Source organism: Schistocerca gregaria, chromosome 8 (genome assembly GCF_023897955.1).
Source record: "Schistocerca gregaria isolate iqSchGreg1 chromosome 8, iqSchGreg1.2, whole genome shotgun sequence".
Classification (NCBI taxonomy): Eukaryota; Metazoa; Arthropoda; class Insecta; order Orthoptera; family Acrididae; genus Schistocerca; species Schistocerca gregaria.
Window position 1 is genome coordinate 96,601,497 of NC_064927.1, and position 17,513 is coordinate 96,619,009.

A 17,513-nucleotide genomic window follows, 5' to 3' on the forward strand; every position below is an offset into this window, starting at 1 on the left:
GTAGTAATAACTTTCAAAGGAAAGGTGAATGGTATTTTTTACAATGCAAAGCAAAACTGGGAATGAATATTTGAGGAACAGGCACATCACGAAATGCAAAACCTGAATAAGACATCAGAAAACGAGATCGTCGCGTCATAGGTCCAGAGGTGGCGAAATAAATCAGCATTGAAAAAGAAATGTTTTAAAAATTCAGAGGCTGCCGATAATTTGGCTAGGAGTCACAAATGTTGGAAAGAGAGGTAGTAAGATGTAGGAATAAAGTGAGGAATAATTTTGAGAGGCACAACGACAAAGTGGGCGCAAGAAATATCGTATAATGTATGGAGAAATCTGATAATTATAATATAGGGCTGAAATATTTATTTTGTGAGGGGAAAGTGAATGATGTAATGAATGTATGTTTGATGGAAAATTCTATTGTGGGAGTCACCAGAAGAACATCTGTGAAAGTACAACGAAACGCAGCATTATTCTGTGGCGATGATCACACGGACAGTCTGCTTTACTCTTTGACTTTTATAAGTATTCTTTGTAATGACTTGTTCTTTAGTTGATTGGTGTTCGAGTTTTAGTAAATATAAAGTTATTGCTTGACTACTACGTTGTATCTCTTCAGCATGCGGAGATAAGCTGTATTTGAGAAAACTATGATCAGAAGGGAGGTCAAAGTGTATGTAAATTTGGTGGAAGTGGGATGTATGATGAACTCAGACGAGACACTGGTCAGTAGCAACAATTATAGTGATGTAGTTAAAACTAAAGTAGATGAGTTTGTATCTGTGGAAGAAATGAAGCTATCTGTGAAGGCGACATAGCTGTTGTCATCTGGAGATGTATGTTATGGAGTATTGATGGAAATATGCGAAGATATTTGTGTAGGCGGCGCAGCGGTAGTCTTGTCAGCTAGCGATGCATTTTATAATGTATCGGCGGAAGTGTTATCCTGTTCTAACAATATATCTGTTAGAACAAGATAACAGTTTTGTTTCAGGTGCCTAAGTCGTGAAGGTTGTATCTATTGATCTAGATATATCAGAGGAAGTAATTTGTAAATTTATTTATATTGACGAAAGTGAACTTATGGCTCTTGATGAAAACCTGAATTGTGAGTGAGTGTTAATAGATGAATGTGAAAATAATGCCTCAGGCAGCATATTAAAGCATAAAGTCGTGGAGGCGTCTGAGACGAGAGATAATGTTATGGAGGCAGAAGTAGACTCGATTTTGGCGGAATTTGAGTATACTATAAATTCTGATGTGGTGCTGTACAGTAGTGACAATTCGTGTGATGTATTGGAGGAAGTTGGTGGAATTGTTGATGGTCCTTTTTATAATGCGTCAAAAGATGTAAAGGTAGCTTTAGTAATGACGATTACAGCATATTGGCAGATGTTTATGGAGGAAAATGTGGCAAAATTTGCAGTGTTTTGGAGAAAATAAGTGAGGTTTCATTTAATTCTGCTCGTGCACCGGCGCAATACATCTGCAACAAAATGTCATGTGGGTACCGGACAGCAGTCTCTTGTGAGTCTGAGCCAGTGATCTCTATACAACCTGGATGTAGAAGTCTGATCTCTGAGTATAGAACTGCCTCGTGTCTGCAAATACAAGTGCTTTGCATCGTCCGCCATACTGTAGTTTTTCCAAACAAATTTCCATTAGTCTGCATATGGCACAGAATTGCAGACTGATTTCTTGTTTTGAACTTTATGTCAACATATGAAGCAATAGGCTTATGAAGGAGAGGAATTGAAAAGTATTTTCTTTTCGTGTTCTAGTGATATTTCCTGGCAGCTATGTTGTAGTTTGGCAAGAAACGAAATATGAGCTTCTATGGCTGGCAAGATCAGATAGCTGAAGTTCAACATCCAGGTAGCATAGAGATCACTGATCTGACCAGTTTTACTTTATTGTTCATCGTCCTCTGGCACAACTGCAGTGCACAACCTGTGTGTGACTCCCATGCAACCATATCCGATGCAGCAGAGGCATCCATGTCTACTCAGTCAAGTTTTATCAGAGTGTTTGAATAAAATTGCTGTGGAAAAAGCATGGGCACCTGTAGGAAAACAAACTGATGTGAGTGGTAGTTACATCATTTGTTGTTTCAGTAGTATCATTGTACATGTGAAATTGTGGGAAGTATACAGCAGTTTCCACTATCTCCAGTTACATCATTGCTTAGTTTTATCTGCTTTTATTAAAATTTACTATGAACTATTTTTATTAGAGCAACAACAAACCTTCCATGCACTTGCACAACTGATAATCGATTTTATTTTGATTTAGTTACTTCCATCGCCAAGATAAATCAACATGCCAGGAAATATTGTGTTAAATGATTTCGTAATTATTAGGCATTTGAGGTGTCATCAACTGGAGTGATTCGTCTACTTGCACTGTCTGTCCAATTTGATCCTTTGAAAGCCATGCGAAGCATTGACTTATGGATTATACTTTCCCTTCTCTGCTTCTGACGCAGTTGTGCAGCAAACACACAGCTTTTCCTTTCGAGATATTTTTGCAAGTTATAGCATTCTCTAAAACTGGGAACTTTTGGCTCAGCATGCCGAATGCACACACTATAGAATTTCAATACCGGCTCAATATGTAGTTGAAAATCCATGTGCTGTCATTTAGTCTTTTTTCAGGATATGGTTGCATGGAATTTTTCTTGAAAGGTAATACTTCATCAGCAACAAAATAAAATCTTGTAATGCCATGAGGTAAGGTTCTCGTGAAACCCAAGAGCTGCTTGAAGGTCTCTCCATCATGTAGCCAAATTGATTGATCATTGCAGATCGAGGCTGTGGTTGAATCTCGATCTTTGAAAATTCCGCCATTACTCTTTCTTCCCAGACATTTTGTTTCGATCATAATGAAATTTCCATCAGAATCGACTGCAGTCATCAGAACAATTGAATGATATGACTTATAGTTGGAATTGTTGATCATGTATAGAATATTTTTACTTTGCATGTTTTGTTCCATATGCAGTTGAGTAGGTTCCAGACAGATTGAAAACGCTATATTTGTTTCCAGCGGGTTTTGTCTGGAGCTGGCATGTATTTCTTCTGTAGCCCAATCCAAACAGCGTCACTGTATTCCCTCACTGTGCTTCTGGTGGTATTATTCCCATGAGTGAAACAAAACGATAGTGAGGAGAAACTGAACTACTTTCCAAGTACCTGAAACAAAAGTCTCTGTTGTCAGTGTAGGAAAGATGTAGACAAAATCAAACTACTAAAGTTTATATTTTTCTTCAACTATTACCAGACCTAAAAAACTGAAACCTATCAACTGAAAACACTATACTTAAGGGAATACTACTAAATATTCATAGAGCTATGACTTATTATTTAAAACAATTACATTAAATTAAATTAGAAATTTTGAAAAGGTGGAGAAATGTGAAGACAGTATTTCAAGCAGACAGTACTTATCTAAGGAGGCACAGTTTCTTATTCCAGTTGTGAAACTGTTGCTAGCAGACGTCGATTCAAATTTGCCTCCAGTACCTGAGCAAGAAATTTAGGCTCTCATCAGAGCACATATCAATGGCGATGAGGAGGAAATTGATGACGAGTAATCAGGCGAACATGCCTCTCCATATAGCACCACTCTATCCCAGTCATCTCAACCCAGCGTTAAGTTCCAGCCTACACCTGCACCGTCCGAAATGAAGACTAAACACACTATGAAGAAGGTCATAAGTCAATCACTGATATCTGCAGCCGACGGAGTTTTATAAGTTTCTGTAATCAGCAAAGCAGTGTCTCAGAAGACGGTCTGAGAAAACATTTTTACTAATCTACTGGCAGATGTATAAAGCATGACAAAAAAGTTTTTTATTTCAGTTCAGAAGCGAAGTGCTACCATTGATAGATGTTATTCAAGACTCCTCTAACTCAACACAGATGTAATCTCCATGCCCATGTATGACTTTATTTCGAACACCGCTTCAGTATAAAACTCACGGACATGGAACCTCAATTCCGGGTGCCACATCCCATGAGCCATCTATTTCTGAGGATTCCCAGCAGCCATCAGTCAGCTGGTAGCAATTTGATGCTGACAGCCCACATGTTCAGTTATAAGAACTCACATTATCATTTTTCATTTTTTATGTTAAAAAAATTTAAATACTGTAGAATTATATCTTTTATGATGAGTTGAGATTTATAGGTATATGGATTTGCTTCACCATGGAATTCTTTTATACATTATTATAATCAATAAAATGCATATTACCTCAAAGTAAGTAGCAGTTTTACTTCAACTGAAACACCTTTCCCTCAGTTTGTGCCCTTTTTTTTTTGGAAAGGTTGGTCGAATACTTTCAGTCAGCTCCTCAAATAGATTCTTCGACATCCTATAAATTCCTTTAAATTTTACATCGTCTTTTTCGAGTTCTCGCGATAAAGCGAAAGTTGAATGTATCTGTTTCTTGCGAAGTAACGGAAAAATCCAGAATATCCACTCTCTTTGAAGCTTCTTCACATGCAAATACGCAATGAGACCATTGCGGACTGCATAGCTTGGCGTTGTGTAGCAGAATGGAAAAAATCAGCACATTTGAGACGGTCGCAAATCGCAAAAAAGTTGCATCAGTGGACGAAGAAAGTGCAACGCAACTCTCATCCAACGGTAGCCAAAACATCGCGTTGCCGTTGCGTTGCACCAGTAGACAAACACCCATAAACTCACAGAACCCCGAAATATTAGAAGTGCAAGGCCCATTGCAACAAGTACGTCCCTTCGACAAATTCAAAGTATAACTTTGGAAAGAACACAGTCACTAGAAATATAAATGTAAATAACGATACAAATATAAAACATATCTGTGGCGAGGCGCGACTGTCAATTAGATGTGCTAATTTATTGTTGAACAGCCGATGCAAAATTGCCTAGCAGGTTCCTGACGTTAGATACATGAGAGTGAAGAAATACCGCGATTGTTATTACGTTTGCCCTTTCTCAGAGTCAATGTCCCGGAGAAATAGATAATGTGGACAAACGTAAGGATGGATAAGTAATGTTTTTAACATTCGTGACGCAGGTGAGTAATGTAAACAGTGTTTAATTTGTTTGTCGTTAGACCATTTTACAAATAGCAGACGTTTCAGTTTACGTAAGTAACGGTAACAGAGTTTTGCGTTAAGAATTAGATCCGAACAGATAATGGTATATTACGTACTCTTAAAAATGTATTGTTGCTCCTTGTGCTGTACACGGTCTCGTAATTAATTTCACATTGTGTGTAGTATTCATTTATGTTTGAGTACCAACAAAGGCAATATTTACGAAAAACCACACGTAGTCGGTACATCAGACAACATAATATAACGTCAGGCAAGTTCGCACTCGTGATGGTAAATACCTTACACACACACACACACAGTTTGTGTTAGTTGCAGTAATATTCTTACAGGTATTCTGGTGCATTGTACGGACGGGCTGTAGTGATGTAAAATTCTGGTTTATGTTTCAACGTTGACAATCTTTCATATACTTATATCTTCTGGGTGTCAGCATTTGCTGAGCCGGACAGATATGTATCATGGGGGAATTGGAACGTGAACAGGATAATGAAGTAACATTGGTAGTTGGCAAAATAACGTTCAAAAGGGCGGGCGATCAATGGTGAGGGGGTTACTTGTGACTAGTGGAATAACAGGACAACGGATTGATTGTTTCAGAATATTGTTTCGCAGAAACTTTGGGATGTTTCTATGAAATACATAGCTTAGAGCTGGCAAGAAAGAAATTGCAATTACAGAAATGTAGACACAGTGTGGACCCCATGAAATTGTACAGTATTACAGGATCATTTCTGGCCAGTATTATTGACATAAACCTGCTACTTGTTTGGTTTGGATTTCCTTATGTTAGAAGAGCGATTAAGAGGGTGGGAAAGATTATGTCACTGTTAAGTCACAGGATTCAGAATAAGTTGGAGAATCTGTATCATGTTAGATTACCTTTTAGTACAACCATACTTGATTTCCAAGAACACATTTGATTGAAGATACTGCATGATTAGGTAATAGTTATTTATTCATTCACAGATTATTTTACAGTGACATTGGACTTTTAAATGTAATACAAGAAGAAACATAGTTAAAAGTTAAGAGATACTGGTTTATAGGTATGTTTTGAGTTACCAGTCTTCTGGATGATTTGCAGCTTGTTATGGCTTCTCCTGTGACAACATCTTGATTTTGGAGTAGTACTTCAACATTTGTTTCATCGTGTTCTTCAAGTATTCCTCTCCTTGCCAATTCTATGAAGTTCTTCATTTTTTCAGCCCACCATCATCGTACAGCATCACGTCGCAGAGACATGAATTCTCTTGTCTTCTTTTCTGGTTTTCCCATTGCCCATGAGTCACTTCTATACAGTGCTGTTCTCCATAGAGCTATATACATTTTCATAAATTTTTGCCTCAAAATAACTGTGATGTATGATACTAGTAGACTTCTTTTGACCAAGAGTATCTGTTTTGCCTGTGCTAATCTGTCATATATCCTCCTTGCTTTGTCAGTCGTTAATTATTTTGCTTCAAAGGTAACAATTCCCTCACTTCATCTAACCTGTGGTACTCAGTTTTGATACATTTACTGCTAATCTCATTTCTGCTACACTCTGTTTTAGTCTTTCATTTGTTTACTATCAGTCAATATTTTGTCCTCATTAGACTGTTCATTCCATTGAAAAGGTCCTGTAATTTCTCACTCACTTTCACTGAGTATATCATTCTATTATTTCTTTCAATGCTTCCTTGTTGTAATAGACTGAGCAGTAATTGCAAGAGACTGCATCCTTGCCTTTTGCGCATTTTTTATTTGAGTAATTTGTTCTTGATCTGCAATATAAGTCACATAGTGGACATCCGTCACACTTTTTGTAGGTAGCATTTGGTGTATAATATGCACGAAAATACTATTTGGAGGCTTGCCCATTATATTTTATGTGTTTCTGAATTTGTAATACAGTTTAGTTCTAACAGCAAAAACTGCATTACATATGGAAAAGTATCAGGTGATACTACAGATCTGTTTGTTACCACGGCCTTTATTTTGCATTCACATTTGTTGGCTGCACCAACCCTCAGCTAAATTATCAACTTCCAACGTAACCTAGACCCTGAACTACACTACAAATCATTGTCACCACAACAAAGATTCCAAAGGGGGATGTGGAGATGGGGTACTGTGTCGCATTCTAGCCCTTATTGCTCTATCTTGATTCCTGTATATATTTCATGTTAGCAGTCTTTACCTATGGGTTGTATGTATTTTACTGAGAATTTCGAACAGCTAGCCAATTTTGTACAACTGACTGGTTTTTCAGGCAGGTTTATTTAACTCCAAAATTAATGTTACACTGTCATTAGTACATGTTGTCTCTCTTCCTTTTTTTTTCCCTCTTTTTTCCACAGTTCGACATACACAAGTTCTGTAGGTTAATTGCCATCTGTAGCACTGGTATTGTTCTTCCATGGAACTTATTGCAACTGTTGTCTTGTGTATGACTTTTAGTGCAATGATTTGACTTATTGAAGAAGTGTTATTTCTGTAATTTATTAAGTACCTTTGGTGGGGATAAGTTGTTTTATTCCACCATTTCAGTTTTTGCCTAGAACATGTACAAAAGACTTCTGTATGTGATAATTAAGTGGGCAGCAATCTTAAAAGCGCCAATTAACTTGCCTGTTTTATCCACATTTTAACGCTTTAGTTGTTACATGCAATACATGATCCAACAGTTTTTTTTTTTGCAATTTATAACATTGTTCATCACACTGGTCAATCTGAAGTATTGACACACTATTGAAACCACTGATTCTTGTGTTACTTGTGCACGGTGTTAGCACATACTTGCAGGACAGTTTTCTTTCTCTTTTACATGAGCGTGATGGAATGCAGAAGCTGATGGTAAGGATCTGAGGTAGAATGCTCATCACTAAAAATTAATGGATTGCTCTCAAGGATGTGAATTTGTCTGCTGTACTGTGAAAATACCTCTATTGACTCATCCCCATGCACGCTGATGTGCACTACTGGAGATCTACAATAGTGGCAGCATAATGGTCTCTCAGTCTTCTTTGAGTACAGATTTTCTGAATTTACCAAACAGGGTGTTATGTGAGAGTTGTCATGTTTCTTCCAAGTATTCCCATTTAAATTCCTTGAGCATTTCTGGGGTCAACGGAAGCGTCCGAAACCACTGGTCGGCTTTGACCCGTGACGTAAGCCTGTTGCGGTGTGTGACGTCACAATGGCGCGGAGTTTAGATTATGAGTGTGGCGTGTTTATAGGTGTCATTTTGTTGCGGTCTGTGGTGCCCTCTGATGGTGTGTATATGGGTTGCGTGTTATGTGGTGTATTGGGTTCATTTTCGTGTTACTGCTTGACCCATGAGGTATTCTTTTTGAGTGTGCTTCGACAGGAATTGGTTTCAGTGACTTAACGATTTAGTTTTTGTTGTGTCTAAGTTATTGTAGTGGTATTTGTTGTGTGTTATGTGTGCATTTGTTTAAATTAATTTGTTGCTGCCTTTGTTAGGTATGTATATGACAGATAAGTTCAACAGTGCGCGTTTCCATGCGGAGATGGGGGACAATGCTTTGTCCATCATCAGAATTTTGCAACTGGGCTGTGTGTGTGGATGTGTGTGATTGTGGTGGCTGACTTAGAGTGCAGTGCTGGAACTTTTTTTGTGGTAAGTAGTCATTTTTTTCGGTGTATTTTGCGTGTTATAATGGTTGGTGGGGTACTTAGGAGTTGTTTGGTTGGTGGTATTGGTGATTTGGTATCGTGAGTTGCTGTTGACCTATATAGGAGAAGTGTTAGATTCCAATGCAGGTTGTAGCTATAGGTCTTTTGGTATCCTGAGCTGCTGGTGACCTTTATAGGTCAAGGGGAGTGTTTATTTCCATTTTTTTGTCTAGGTGTTGTTTTTGTGGTACTAAAAGTTGTGGCGGTGGTGTAATTTTTGGAGTTTTTTTAATGTGGTATTAACAATTGTGGTTGAGCTGTATAGGTGAAGGGAAGTGACCGATTCCAGAGGATACTGTGTGTAGTGGAATTTGGGAATTTTATGTTTTATTTTGTCATTTTGTGGTGTTTGGTACGGTGGTGTGTGTTTATATTTAGTTTACCCCCACCCAAAAACTCTCAATTTCCCATGCTTGTCCCTTTCGTTTGACTATATTTGTGGAGGGAGAAGAGTGTGATGGTTTTGCGATGTATTTTCGTGTTTGTTATGTTTCCGCTGTATTGGTGGTGTCATGGTTCAAAGCCAACAGGTGGAATCTGATGCTTCTGTATTCCCCATTTTTGTTACACTTATATATTGCCTGTACCTACCTATTATAGTGTCTGAAAACATTTGATGTTTGTTGTCACACCTTATTGACAAGGGTTCCAAACACTGGAACAATATTCTACAATTAATAACTCTAGTACCTTGTATCTGATTTTTTTTCCCTTTCTTTTCAGATGCATAGCATTTTCTCAGAATCTTTCCAGCAAATCTGAGTCTTCTGATTTGTCTTCCCTAATATGGCTTTTATGTGACCGTCATATTTAAGATCACTTCTTAGTAATATCTCTAAATACTTATACTGTTTCACCTGCTAGAGATGTTCACCACAATCTTCAAGCAGATTCTGTCATATTCTTTCTCTTTGTTATGGGGATTGTCTTTCATTTTATCTTCAACAGGTGTGTCCTCTGCTGTGCAAGATGGAGGGCTTCAAAGTCTAATTTATTCGTGATCACACCCCTACAGGAGTGTGTGTCCACCAGTGCTTTTTGCTCACTGTCAACTTGCTTGATGTCCTTTATGTGCTGCATAATATAATCGAGATATCACTATTTATGTGGAGGTGCTTTATATTTCTTTATGTGATACTGAAACTGCTCGTGATTTTACACCAATTGAGCAGGTTGGCTAGGAAAAGCTTTCATTCCTTGGTACTCAAAACATATACGTTAATAAAACTTCAGCTCATATAAGCAGTAAATATATATTATTCTTTTAAGCAATAAATATGTGTTGTTCTTTAAAAACCAGAAAATATGGGGCAAAGCCCCAGCAGAAACAATATTAATGTAAACAGAGTGATACAAGCAAATGGGAACTATTAACTTATAGTCACATTTTAAAAGAGAACACTGAGTCAACTGCTTGTACAGCAAACAATACAAGACATTACACCACTAAACCAAATCTCGATGGGTCCTTGCCCGTATCATGAAGTTATTGAAGGAAATTCTAAAGTATTCACCAGAATTTTTTATCTTTGATAAACGTCAGCATGTGATTGCCTAAGATCAGCTTTAACCACCTTTTTAATAGTACATTACAGCAGATAAAATGACGCAAGTTCCAATCCAAAACAATGTGCTGTCATCAACAAATGACTAATTATTATTGACAGTTTGTTACAATAACATAAACACGAACAAAGCAGTAAAATACTCTTGAAAACTTAAGCCCAGAAAATTCGTGTACCACCATACCAGGATATGCAGCTCAGTTAAACATTACAGGACCAGACCCAGATTATGCACCATCCCATTGGCTGGTCAAGAACTACAAACCAGCTGCAGGCCGCCTGCAATTACAAATAAATTACAAAAAAATCCTTTGGCAGCACAGAAAACTGGAGCACAGTGTATTATCAGACTTCTACAACAAAAGGGAAGTGAAATTAGGTAACTCAATTAACAAACATTTCAATATGTGTGCCTAATTAGCAGATGCATTACAACATGCGCAATTGACAAGGCACAGCAATCCAAAATGGTTTTTTCATAAATGTCGTTCTTGGTGACAAAATATGTTAGTCCTTCCAAAATAGCTTCTTTCACAATTTCACCCTGTAATGAACAAATGTGTAAGCAGCCACTTGAACAATGTGTGAAGTGAGATTGACACTAGCAATTAAAGCCTTGGAATTCCCACAAGGACATAAATTCGAAATCCAACAACTGCAGCCAAGGTACTGTATAACGTTTCTGAGTTGTGATGCCAACACAGTCCCCCCAGTGTTCAGATTTCCAGCTCACCATAGAAGCAGTCATCCACTGTGCTACGGAATTCCTTGCATCTCAAGGATGTGCGCACATTGCATCCCATCAAAACAAGGCATCTTAATACAGCCCGCAGTGCTTGCTCACTCTTGTTAATGCAGAACAGGGAATCAGCGATCATAAACCTGTTACTGCATCAATGATTTCAGCCGTAAATAGAAATGTTAAAAAAGGTAGGAAGATTTTTCTGTTCAGCAAAAGTGACAAAAAGCAGATTTCAGAGTACTTGATGGCTCAACACAAAAGTTTTGTCTCAAGTACTGATAGTGTTGAGGATCAGTGGACAAAGTTCAAAATCATCGTACAATATGTGTTAGATGAGCATGTGCCAAGCAAGATCACAAGAGATGGAAAAGAGCCACCGTGGTACAACAACAGAGTTAGAAAACTGCTGCAGAAGCAGCAAACATAAACATAGCCAGAGCCTTGCAGACAAACAAAAATTACGCAAAGCGAAATGTAGTGTGAGGAGGGCTATGCGAGAGGCGTTCAATGAATTCGAAAGTAAAGTTCTATGTACTGACTTGGCAGAAAATCGTAAGAAATTTTGGTCCTATGTCAAAGCGGTAGGTGGATCAAAACAAAATGTCCAGACAGTCTGTGACCAAAATGGTACTGAAACAGAGGATGACAGACTGAAGGCCGAAATACTAAATGTCTTCTTCCAAAGCTGTTTCACAGAGGAAGACTGCACTGTAGTTCCTTCTCTAGATTGTCGCACAGATGACAAAATGGTAGATTCGAAATAGACGACAGAGGGATAGAGAAACAATTAAAATCGCTCAAAAGAGGAAAGGCCACTGGACCTGATGGGGTACCAGTCCGATTTTACACAGAGTACGCAAAGGAACTTGCCCCCCTTCTTGCAGCGGTATACTGTAGGTCTCTACAAGAGCGTAGTGTTCCAAAGGATTGGAAAAGGGCACAGGTCATCCCTGTTTCCAAGAAGGGTCGTCGAACAGATGTGCAGAACTATAGACCAATATCTCTAACGTCGATCAGTTGTAGAATTTTGGAACACACATTATGTTAGAGTATAATGACTTTCCTGTAGACTAGAAATCTACTCTGTAGGAATCAGCATGGGTTTCGAAAAAGACGGTTGTGTGAAACCCAGCTCGCGCTATTCGTCCACGAGTCTCAGAGGGCCATAGACACGGGTTCACAGGTAGATGCCGTGTTTCTTGACTTCCGCAAGGCGTTTGACACAGTTCCCCACAGTTGTTTAATGAACAAAGTAAGAGCATACGGACTATCAGACCAATTGTGCGATTCGATTGAGGAGTTCCTAGATAACAGAACGCAGCATGTCATTCTCAATGGAGAGAAGTCTTCCGAAATAAGAGTGATTTCAGGTGTGCCGCAGGGGAATGTCATAGGACCGTTGCTATTCACAATATACATAAATGACCAGGTGGATGACATCAGAAGTTCACTGAGGCTTTTTCGAGATGATGCTGTGGTGTATCGAGAGGTTGCAACAATGAAAAATTGTACTGAAATGCAGGAGGATCTGCAGCGAATTGACACATGGTGCAGGGAATGGCAATTGAATCTCAATGTAGACAAGTGTAATGTGCTGCAAATACTTAGAAAGATAGATCCCTTATCATTTAGCTACAAAATAGCAGGTCAGCAACTGGAAGCACTTAATTCCATAAATTATCTGGGAGTAGACATAAGGAGTGATTTAAAATGGAATGATCATATAAAGTTGATTGTCGGTAAAGCAGATGCCAGACTGAGATTCATTGGAAGAATCCTAAGGAAATGCAATCCGAAAACAAAGGAAGTAGGTTACAGTACGCTTGTTCGCCCACTGCTTGAATACTGCTCAACAGTGTGGGATCCATACCAGATAGGGTTGATAGAAGAGAGAGAGAAGATCTAACAGAGAGCAACGCGCTTCATTACAGGATCATTTAGTAATCGCGAAAGCGTTACGGAGATGATAGATAAACTCCAGTGGAAGACTCTGCAGGAGAGACGCTAAGTAGCTCGGTACGGGCTTTTGTTAAAGTTTCGAGAACATACCTTCACCGAAGAGTCAAGCAGTATATTCCTCCCTCCTACGTATATCTGACGAAGGGACCATGAGGATAAAATCAGAGAGATTAGAGCCCACACAGAAGCATACCGACAATCCTTCTTTCCATGAACAATACGAGACTGGAATAGAAGGGAGAACCGATAGAGGTACTCAAGGTACCCTCCGCCACACACCGTGAGGTGGCTTGCGGAGTATGGATGTAGATGTTGTCTGGACCAGACTCTCGTGGCTGCCACACACAGAACTACTGTCAGCAGCAGAGTCTTCAGCACCAGCTGGCAGCCTCCTTCTCAATTCAACTAGTACATTTCATTGAGTGCGCTACTTAAGAGCTTTTTCCTTGCCACAGAGCGTTTTCTCCAGCAACTCCCCAGCAATGTTGCTGTAGTCATTGCACTTGTTACAAAATTGATTGGGATGCATTAAGTACCTCAGATAATTGTAAAGTGCCAGAACATTTTTACAGAGGCATAGGTAAGTATGTAGCTCATAGTTTCATGTGGACAATTTAATATGGTGATAGAGTGCCAAAGGCTGCTATCGTTGGTTCGTATGTTGTAGCACAGCTCCCATAGCATTTGCAAATGTCTCCATGATAAGGCCAGGAGGCGTTTGAAGATGACAGTGCCAGTAGTGTAACTTTTGCAATATCAGTGTTCGCCTCACTTGTCCACTGTAGTATAAGCCATATTTTTGGTGAGCATATTGAACACAGTGGTATGGCCAAAAAATCTCACTTATTCAGAAGTCAGCAACAACAATCAGTCAAGTTGAAGCAGTGCCACAACTCACATGGATTGTGTGCATTTACACATTGCCTCGAACCTTTCCTGAGTCAAGTAAATTGTTGCACATTGTTACTTCTTGTGCTCCAGACATGCATATATACAGTTTAATCACTAAACTGCGAACTTTGAGTCAGGTGATTGTTGCAAATGAGGGAAATATTCTCGTCTAATAAACAGCATTTGGAGGTTATCAGTGTACATGTAGCATGTTCTTCATTGACGAAACTTGAAACAATTTCAAGATATTGCATAGTTTGAACAGTTTGTTGAAATTCCAAGTCTTAACTGTAGTACAAAATACAGTCTTTGGAAAGTTGTTAGGAACAATGGTAATTTGAAACAATTTATAATTTTTGTATCTTCGACCACGGATCCTTGATCCTTCTGTCTGTGCCAGTGCAGAAAAGTTTCTTTATCCCTACCCAGAACCCAGTCCCACATACTTTTTTGTGCATTGTTGCCCAGCTCATGAAATCCTCACAAATGGTGTTACTGTCAACTGTCTCTAGCCACAACCCCTCCTTCCACATTGACCTTTACCTGTTCAGATTCTGTTGGTGCGTAGCCCTCACCAACGTAGTGATTCAAAATCAGAGAATTGGGCCCAAACCTCCTTGCAGTACCTCCTCTCTGTTTGTAAAATTCTCCTGCTTTGCAAGCCCAGATTCCTGTATCCCATTTCCCAGATTAAAACCCTTTCCTTCCAGGAACTACAGCAACATCTACTCAAAAAACTCCCCATCCTGTTCATTTCATACTCTTGCCTTGGAGTACCACCATCCACTACCTCTACAAAAACCTCCAAACCTTCCCCACAGCTCTTCATAGCCGGCAAACACTGCCTCACAGACCTGCGACATTTATAGTCATGAGCCTGTCCTCCAAAACCCTCAGTCCCACACAAGTATCAGTCTTTTCCAAAGGCCTTACCTTTTGTCCCACTCCTAAATTCAGCCATGTTGGCTCGTCAAAGACTTTTCTTTCCTACCCTCACTCCCATCAACACTACTAATCAGACTTAATTCAAAACCTACACTGAACCATGTCTCGCTCCTCCATCCAACTGTGAAGCAAACCTACTGCTCACAAATCACTCCCTCTCAACTTTTCAGAACTTCCTAAACTTGACCTTGCCTCACCACCATGCCTCAAATTCCTCAAGGTGGAAACCAACGTCACACCCACAGAAAGAACTGCAGTCCACTACCTAAAAGCTGACTCTGACTTTATAATCCTACCTGCTGACAAAGACATTCTGTGGTAATGGACCACAATTATCACCTGGGGTGGGGGACTGTCAGATACATCCACTTACAAACTCTGCCACAATAGCCCCACTTCAGCAATTCTGCAACATCGTCAGTCCCTCTTCAAATCCTTAGGTCCATGCCAGAGCCTCTCTTCCGAGTCTTATCTTTCTCCTCACTTACACCACTCCCTGCAGTTGTATCTTCTAAATGCTTCCTATAAATTGAAACAGCCAGGACACAGTTATTGTTACTTTCATAGTGTCCTGCTCATCACTATTGATGCCACCTTCCTCTACGCTAACATCTCTCATGCCCTTAACCTTGCTGCTATTGAGCACTATCTTTCCCAGTACCCGACTGACTCCAAACCTATTGCCTCCTTTGTGGTCATCAAAACCGATTATATCCTCACCCCCAAATACTTCTCCTTTCAAGGTATCGCCTACAAACCAATCCTTGGTACATAGGGGGCACCCGCATGGCTCCACTCTATGCCAACCTATTGATGGGTCATCTGGAGAAAGGCTTCCTAACCATCCAGAATTCCAGACACCTGACTTGTTTAGTCTCATTGATGTCATCTTCATGATCTGGTTTGAGGGTGAGATTACCCTATCTACATTCCTCCAGACCTCAACACATTTTCATCCATTTGCTTCACCTGGTCCTCCTCCACCCAACAAGCCACTTTCCTTGATATTTACCTCCATCTAATGATGGCTACATCAGCAGCTATGTCCACGTCAAACCTGCCAACTACTAACAGTACCTCCACTTAGACAGCTGCCATCCATTCCTTACAAAGAGGTTGCTTGTTATCACATCTATAGTGACAAGCAGTGCCTCTCTAAATGTACCAAGAGTCTCGTGGAGACCTTAACAGATCAAAATTACCCTCCCAACCTTGTCCAGGAAAAGACATCCTGTGCTTATCACTAACAGTTCCCACATACTCACTGTCAGCAACATAGGAGCACTCCTCTCATGACTCAGTACCACCCAGGACTGCACAGTTTAGTTATATTCTCCGCCAGGGTTTTGACTATATTGTTGTGACCAGAAATGAAGGATATCCTCTCCACTATACTATTCATATATCCCACAGTGATATTCCACTACCCACTCAACCTATATAGTATCCTGGTTGAGCCATAGCCCCGCAGTAGACCAATATGTGAGACCTGTCTCACACATCTTCCCACCACCACCTAATCCAGTTATTCCACAGGTGTCTCCTATGCCATGAAAGGCAAGGCCACTAGTGAAAGCAACCACATGATTTACCAACTAAGCTGCAGCCACTGTTTTGGTCTCTTCACGTGCATCAAAATTAACAAGCTGTCTTTCTGCATGCGTGGCTACCGTAAAACTTTGACTAAGAGATTGCCAGACAATTCAGTTACTGGACATGCCATCCAAAATAATGTACCCCACTTTAATGACCGCTTTGCATCATCTGGATTGTTCCTACCAACACCAGATTTTCTGAATTGCACTGGTGGGGACTCTCCTTCTGACATATCCTTCATTCCTTTAACCTTCCTGACCTAAACCTTTGCTAATTCTCGCCTCCCAACTACTTGTCACATTCACTGCTCCTACTCTAGTGCTGCACATGTCTTGTGTATTCTGCCAACACACTTGCAGTCCTTTTCCCTTGTCTACTCCCCAGTACCTCTCACCTCTGCATCCAGCACAGCCTTCCAGCACTGTACCTAACAGCCATATTCTCTCCCCACCAAGTCCCCGCGTGCTCTGTTATGCAACACTAGCAGCTTTGCCCAGCTTTTCCCTACTGTACCTCCCCCTCATTGCCTTGTCACCTGCTTGCTCGTCCAAGGACATTGATGCTTCTCCACATACACTCACAGTTGGGCTATTGTGACTTGATACAGTGTCCATATGTGTGTGACTTGTGTTTGTGTATGTGTGTTTTCATCTATAGGAGCAGGACATTGTCCAAAAGCTTTAATATTTTAGCAGTCTTTGTCACTGTGCCTGTCTGTGATTCATCACCTCCTCTGTTTTGTGAGTAACAATTTATCCTTCCCATATTGCTGTTTCCTCCTGGATGTTCCATTGTTTAATTTTACAAACATAGTGTGGTGCACATCTAACAAAAATTTTACACAGTTGAACAGTGATGCAAGGGACATCAGTGCTGTTTGTGGAATGAGTTTTATATATATCCCTCAAATCTGTACCACATTCCTCAGGATGTCCAACCACCCAACAGTGGTTGTGAGTATGATACTTAATCCAAATATACTGAGAATTCTACATGTTCATGTGACTGGATATCTGGGAATGAGTCATGTAT

General features: G+C 39.8%; 1 protein-coding gene across 5 annotated transcripts in view; it reads left to right on the plus strand.

Moving 5' to 3' along the window:
• Positions 1–514: 514 nt before the first annotated feature.
• Positions 515–17,513, plus strand: part of LOC126284219 (uncharacterized) — a 59,848-nt gene continuing 42,849 nt past the window's right edge. Inside the window, exon 1 of one of the 5 annotated variants that reach the window (XM_049982989.1) lies at positions 515–725. In XM_049982989.1, the coding sequence (XP_049838946.1) occupies positions 698–725 (28 nt within the window). In that variant the 5' untranslated portion in view covers positions 515–697. Of the gene's footprint in view, positions 726–4,669; positions 5,063–5,319; positions 5,376–5,413; positions 5,435–8,608; positions 8,728–17,513 lie in introns of those variants that run through there. The other 4 variants (XM_049982990.1, XM_049982992.1, XM_049982993.1 and 1 more) reach the window with 4 other exon arrangements.